General features: G+C 33.2%; 1 protein-coding gene across 1 annotated transcript; it reads right to left on the bottom strand.

Annotated features, from left to right (window-relative positions):
- Nucleotides 1-812: 812 nt before the first annotated feature.
- Nucleotides 813-1,952, bottom strand: LOC124369390 (putative gustatory receptor 28a). The gene has a single exon (XM_046827390.1). It carries the CDS (start codon nucleotides 1,950-1,952, stop codon nucleotides 813-815), a length of 1,140 nt encoding a protein of 379 aa, XP_046683346.1.
- Nucleotides 1,953-7,834: the final 5,882 nt, after the last annotated feature.

The following is a 7,834-nucleotide window of genomic DNA, read 5'->3' as shown; positions in this document are numbered from 1 at the left end:
TCATTATTGTTTCTGAGAATACTGTTTTTTATTTTATTTTGTTCGTGTGCATTTATAACGGAAAATCTAAATTTCATTCCAGTTTACTAAAAAGCAAAAAATAAATTACACAAACACACACACACAAATGCATACGTGTTATTGATTATCTAAAACATTGTGTAACAAATGTATGTAATAATTTTGCATTTTTTATATGCAACATTTATATCTTACTAAAGAATTGTGTAGCCAAACGTGTGAAAGGATTGTATTACCTAATAGTTTATATTTTGTAAACATTTAGAAAGTTTGAAACTTTTACGAGATTATTAATATGTCACATATCTTATATAATATACATTTCATGAGCTTTATAACAATAAGTAAACAGTGACTAAATATCTATCGTGAATTTCCTGAAATATTAAAACCATTGAATGACAACTTAACCAACAATAGCATTATGTAGTTTAATATAATTCATATTAATTATTGATTATTACATTTAGAACAACTGAGTTAGATTATATATAGTTATGTATAGGTTTTAGTTATACGGTTGCTTTATACTATTTTACGTTAACTAAAAGTGAGGCTAGGAATATGTATTACGTAACTGGGTAACATGTGAAATTACTAGCCTATGTCACAGTTCCTTCGATGAAATGATGCAGCCGAATGTAAAATTTAAACCTCCACGCCATGCATCAAGATTGTAGACGCTATTGCAAGTGGAGTTATTTGTCCCGTTAACGGTTTAATTAATATAATTTCGAAGAAAAATAAATATTATCACAATATATTACACCTACAACCAATAAAATAAATTGTTAATCGCTTTCCTCAAATTGGGACTGAAATTGAATTAGGATAACCAAATTTGTTGTCACCGTTGCTGCCAACGTAGTTAACATTCGCCTGCTGATTTGGAAAAATCCTCTTGCAGAAAACATTACGTTGTAAGCGGCCAGCTGCATCAAGAACGTTTCCAGTTGCTTCCTCAGTCCTGCATCCAAATCCTGGTTGATCAACTTGCAGATTATTGGTGCTGTCTCGTCCGCCGCTTGAGTGACGTCAGAGCTCGAAGAGACGACAACTAGCAGGTAACAGATGTGACACAGTGTTGTTATTATTATTAAGAGACTTACGTGTCTTTCATATGCGAGATGACAGTAGAATGTGAAGAGTTTTGCGGTAACATCGAGAAACTTACAGAAGACTGAACCCAGTAGGAGGTCACAGTAGAATGCATTTGCCTGGTCTACAGCATCAAGCAGCATTTGGTAGGCGCGCATATATGAATTCATCTTAGTACTGGAGGTACTGTCTTGTCTGTGATCGATGCATCGCGGGTTCCGGCGTCGCACTGATTGTCTATAGCTCTGGATGATCAACTCTTGTCTGATCCTAGCCTTAACTAGTCTGAATCTCTTCGCAATAGATTGAGTGACTTCATGGAATTGGGCCAAAACACAGATTTGTCTGCAGTGGAAGACTGCAAAACAAACAAGTGTCATAATACGTCGGATGGCCATTTCGTGATCTTTTATAAACTTTAGTTTCAGGTACACGTGAATCACGTGAGATATTACAGGAGTAGCCGTTATAACAACAAGTATTGTAGTGAACGTCACTGTCATGCAACATGCAGGTGGTGCCAGTTGCAGACTGCGGTCAAATCTCTCCAGAGTGTTGGACACGTCGAGAAACTTTGAGTACTTCCTGGCACAGATGTAGAACATGACTATTTCCGTCAACGTCGTACTTATAATGAGTATGATCAAAGAAAAATGAGTTGTTTTTGTATTTAAAACAGAGATGAGACCTCGCAATGACCACACATACAGGTGAAAACTCACGATAACTATTTGTAGTACAACCACAGTCAAGCCCCACCAGAACAACGCTGGAGAAAATGTGAGTCTTCTTCCTTTGGCTGATTCTGTCTTGTATGTCAGTGGGAACCCCATCATTATTTGAGAAAATAATAACACTTGTTTTGTGAGAACAACCATTTTGCCGTACTAGTTTTCACATTAGTTCTGTTCTATTTTTAGTAAAGCCACAGTCAATCCCCACCAGAACAACGCTGGATAAAATGTGAGTCTTCTGCCTTTGGCTGATTCTGTCTTGTATGTCAGTGGGAACCCCATCATTATTTGAGAAAATAATAACACTTGTTTTGTGAGAACAACCATTTTGCCGTACTAGTTTTCACATTAGTTCTGTTTTATTTTTAGTATAGTAATAATCATGCTCCTACATTACAACGCTGGAGGAAATTTAAGTCTTCTGTCTGTCTGATTCTGACATGTATATAAGTGTAACTATCATTATTAAGTAACAAAATAATAAAACTGTTTTTGTGAAAACAACAGATTTGTCGTAATATTTTTCACGCTATTTCTGTTTCTTTGTCTATGTAGTACAATGAACTAAAATGTTTTTAAATACCTGTAATTGCTACCTAGTTGTACCAATAAAACTAATTTCACATGTCTTTTATATATTGAGTTATACAATTTGTAGAAGATTTATATTAATATTTATTTTATTTTCTCCAATTGTATATGTTTAATTGTTATATGTTTTTGTCGATCGTCAATATTTCCCCAGAAGCTACTCAGTGCAACTTATCGTGATTCACATTAACGCATACAAAGTAAATATGTTTAAAGTGTTAAGATATTTTGTGCGATTCAGTAGAACAACAATAAGAGTACATTCTGGGACTCATAGTAACATTATATGCCTAACTCACTCCAGGTCCAACATTTAGTCATACTCTGATTTTCTTAATTGTATCCATGACACTAAACAAAAGTGTGGCTGAATTGAAACAATAACCTATAAGATCAATACGTAGGGACATTATTTATTCGTCGATGTATTGTTTCAAACATTTAAAGAGCACTTTACATAATATGTATTAGAATTAATATCGTGCCGAGTAATATTGACATCTCTAGAGTTACCTCAAATAGAAGGTCAAGGTCGAGATTTATATTCAGCTGATCATGATTCGCCAGCTCAAATTGTTTTAAGTACAGTAAAATTTTTCAACATATTTTTTCCAGATAGGGTTTGTATGATTTTTAAAAGAATTACTTGTAATGTTCATAATTTATGTATATTAACTGTATTATTATTATTAAAGTATTCATTATAATATTATTATACCTAATAATATATTAATATAGTCGGTATCTTAGTTTTAGAATAATTCTGAAATTCAACGAAAGATATTACATATTTAAACTTTAAACAATCTTAAGATATTTAAATACAAAAAGATCTCGTATTAAATATATAGACCCATGAAATATATACGATTAAATATAATTTACAACCTTAGTATTGACTTACATGAGTGTGTTTCAAAGCTAGTTAGGTATTATTTTCTTCAGAAATGGTCAATAAATTAGCTTTTCACACAAATTTAATCCCCTTAAAAATAGACAATTCTCTTCTCAATTTTAAAGTTAAAAATCAAATTTATTCCTACCTGTTCATTTCACTTTTGCTATGATTATTTTTTTAACTGCATTAGTATTTGAAAAGGATCAAGCAGTTATTGGTCATACGGGATAAAGTGAAAAAATATTTCAGAAAATAAATATTAGTAAATATAGCTTCTTTCGTAAAATACAGTCCATCATGTGATGCACTTTACTTTCTTTATTTATTATATCTAATCATAAAAGGGCTCATTTTAACCTAAATCTCTAACTCGGACTTCTTTGCTGATTTTCTGTTGGTTAAAAATCATGCGCCAGTAAAGAAGCTATGTAATTATCAGGTCTGTCAACCCTAGGGTTGAAAATGCTACAGTTTGAATGCTAGAAATCGACAAGTACAACGAACCACAAGCAAATATTACGTTAGTACAAGCAAGTGATCTTGAGGTGTCTCTGATGTCCAAACTATGCAAAAGAGTTCTTTTTAAAATGTATGTTACGAAATTTTGGATCATCTTAGACAGACGTGGACACTATATTGCATTATTCACACACACGTCACATTGTCAAATTTCAGACGATTCACTAAAAGGAAAGTGAAATGGAGCTCAACTAAACATTCTTGTTACATCAAACCTTTTAACAATAAATAGGTTTCTTTGGCCAACTTGGAATGTTATGAAAACAAATACACCTTAATTTACTAACATTTTAAGTGATTTATACAACACTGTCAACATTGTACTCATTGCACTAAAATTCTATCAAGAAAAGTAAGGGTTATGTTCAAGCTTTAAATATAACGTTCAACCGAAGAATCATTCTTTGGTTCTAGAATATTATATACATGTATAATTAAGAAACATATATATTTATCATGATACCTCACGCATTTTCAACTGATTTTTAGATCTAGAAAAATTAATGGTATCATCTGATTAACATTTATTGGTACATTTGCCAATGAGAGAGAAACTTTATTTAAGGCTTCAAATTTATTTTACTCATGCTCATGGTAAGGTTTTAAAATCAGAGTAAAATTTAGCGTAGTTTGGCATTTTAAAAATGTTGTTTTCGACAGAAGGTTTTACGTACTTTACTTTTCAAATGAATTATGTTTCTGCAGTTTTCGGGCTTTAGCATCACTGATTATTTGTAGCTTCTCCTTTGCTGGGACGTTCTTTCTTGAAATGTGAGACTGTTTCATCCTTAACTGTGATATACGCTGTGTTTCACAGTGCTGTTGTTTTATGGCTTTCTTTGATTAACAGCGAAAATTCCTAGTAAATTATCTCAGAAAATTAAACCTAAACCTACATATAGAAGGGAATAGAGGGCCAATTTGTGACCACAATAAAATGAAACTCATGAAGAGACACAGCACAACCCTAACCTCCCTTCCACCAAGCTATCAATTTGTGTGGTTACAATAAAAATACATATATAACAATCTGGAATATCAACACAAAAACAAATTTCCTTATGATATAATGGTTTAATAAAAAGTGTTTAACACAATTTTGCAGACCGAAATCTATTACAAAGGTGCCTGCACCAAAAAACACAAAAGCTAAACAAAAGTTTTAACAATGTGTTTTGTACAAGAACCTCAAAAACATTTTTTTGGGACATGACACTTTTAGATTAGTTAAATATGACTTTGTGTATATAAGCTTCAATTATGAGTTTTCAGGTAAATTAGCAATTTATAAACTGCTAGGTCTACAAAGCTCTAAATCAATAACACGCTTCGCAGTTTTGACTTTCGAATGAAAATCCCGAGAAACCAACAGAGAAAACATTACCTGAGCAGCCAGAATTGCCATAAAAAAAGAAGAAAATACCCCGAGAAGAAGAAGAAAGTTTATTCAACATTAAAGTTTTTTTCAAAATTTCTTTCCATACAAATTAACTTGCGTGATCTAGTTTCAAAAATATATAGATATAGTATGCTTTTCTTAAATAGCTTATGTTATGTTACGTTTTCTAATATGTAGAAGTTCACTTTTTGTGAAAATTGTACATAAAGATAACATGAGTTTTGCGCTCCCCTTAGTCACATAATAAATTCAATCTTTCAAAACAAAGCCAATGGGGAATATAATGTGATTATAGCAAGTAAAATACGATCATATTAAAATTTGGTAACAGTGACATTTGTTACTGAAACATTCTCCATCTAAATCACATTAATTAGTATTACACTTGAAACTTCAAAGAAGACTATTATTTTCAAAATTTTACTTTATGAGATTGAAAAATGTTCAGTGATAAATAATTTAAAGTTAGTCGGGTTTCGATGTTGTTGTAAAAATTCAAACACTGCTTTATAATTTGTAAAAGTACGCTCTAAATCGAGTATTTCCGTTCTGTCTGACATACTCCTGGGCCGGCCACAACGTTTTTGATGATAAAGTTATGCTTTACTGGGTAAATAATAATTACTTATATACGCAATCAGCCACTAATTATCGATCTGTCAGATGCAACTGTCAAATTGGGCTGCGGTTATCAAGCCCAATCAAAATATTTCTGAAAACAAATGTTGTGTTTTGTTTAAAATGTAAGCTGAACCAGTCTTGTTATATTGATCGTCGATAGAAACGATTAAATTATGTAAAATACGGCAGTAACACCATTTAAATAGCAGTGTAGCTGATTGAAGTTGTAAGCAATAAATAAACGATACGATTTTATACAAAAAGCAGTTTAAAATATAAACTTTACTTTTTCCTTTCTATTCTTCGAATCCCACTGTAATAAATTCATATTCTGGTTTTAATCTATGATATACCTTTTGAAAGTAATTTTATGTTTCCTAAGAGACTGAATTGAGGTGTGAATTTTAATGTCCATGTCAAATTTAGAGTAATAGAATAATTTCCTGATGTTTTCAAGGTATTGTTTTAATCGGTAGAAACAATTTTGGTCCGCTCACGCACTCGACAGAACGCACAGTAGTCCGTTTCTCTAAGAGACTTCTTGTATTTGGCGTGGAGAGGTATTTTAAGTATCACTAACTCCTTCAGATGTCTACTAAACCGTTTTGAAAGGCAGAATGTCCAATTATCTTAAAGGGTGAATGAGGACGTACACACTCCCTAAGCTGCTCACAAAATACCGAAAATAGAGAGTTAACATCCTTAGCAATTGGATCAAGTACTATCAAACCATTCCGAAGGTCTCTCTTTACGCCATCAAGATTGTATCTGTTCACAATGTGTATAAACTTCCCCCTCTCTGGAGATGAACATTTAGTGTAATTCTACCAGTTATGCATAAGGGTGAGTGGCAACCCTCATTAACCAGAAGTGGATCTATAGCAGTAGAGACATCAAAAACGGAGTCCAATTGTACCTCACTCTCTTTCAGGACGCCGCTAATTTGATCAACATCAAGGAGAACAGCCACATCGAGCAAACCAATCCCGGACGCGGAGGCTAGAGAACTGTCAGGGGAGACCCAGTTGAGCTTAGGGAGATTAAAGTCACCAACGAACACGATACAGCTGAATGGAGAGTTACTGGCTATAACTTCTTCAAATATCTGAATTTTTATGGATGCATATTCCACAGATACGAGTGTCAGTATTGGTCTTTACTTTGACAAACGAGACCTCACATCGTATGTCAGAGTACAAGATCTCAGAAGATTCCTTCCGAACAGCTATCATCACGCCCATACCGTAGAGCTTGAGGCTAATATATGTAAATCTGCCTTTGCGATAAACTATGTAGTTATTACATCCAAGCTCTGAGCATGAAATAGAAGGATTCAAATCATAATGGTGGAATGAATTGTATGTCTGAGGTAGTTAAATATATATCTATAAATATTTTAACTCTGTAAACGACAAGTAATTATTAGTGTGTATATATAAATAACATACTAATAATAATACCCCAGTGAAAGTATGGGAGGAGATCACAGGCTGGTGGTAGCTGATTTTCAAAGAATGAGGTTTGGAAAGGATACATGCAAAAGACTAACAAGAAATCAGAGACATGGAAGTTAAAAGATAACGAAAGTTTAGAGAGGAGTTTGTAAATAACATTAGAGGAACGATACCCAAGGGGGAGGTCAAAACAGGAGAGGAGGAATGGGACAAATTTCAAGAATGCTATAGTCAAAGCTGCAGAAGAAACATGTGGACGAACTTCAGGTAAAAGTAGGGATAAAGAGACCCCTTGGTGGAATGAAAGAATTGCTGAAGCAGTTAAAGAACAAAAATAGAGCTTGGCGAGAATGGTTTAAGGATAGGTCAAATGAAAAGAGGGATAAATGGAAGAGACTTGCAAGGGCATCAGCAAAGATGATGAAGGAGGCAAAGGAGAGGACATGGAAGGATTTTGAAGAAAAACTGAAATCAAACTTCAAAGGAAATAAGAAGATTT

This window comes from Homalodisca vitripennis, chromosome X (assembly GCF_021130785.1).
Source record: "Homalodisca vitripennis isolate AUS2020 chromosome X, UT_GWSS_2.1, whole genome shotgun sequence".
NCBI classification, from domain to species: Eukaryota; Metazoa; Arthropoda; class Insecta; order Hemiptera; family Cicadellidae; genus Homalodisca; species Homalodisca vitripennis.
The sequence above is the reverse complement of the archived record's forward strand: the minus strand, read 5'-3'. Positions and strand labels throughout refer to the sequence as shown.

Bases quoted from the DNA above. Each gene is read 5' to 3' on its own strand.
- LOC124369390 (XM_046827390.1), bottom strand. From the start codon at position 1,952: ATGGGGTTCCCACTGACATACAAGACAGAATCAGCCAAAGGAAGAAGA.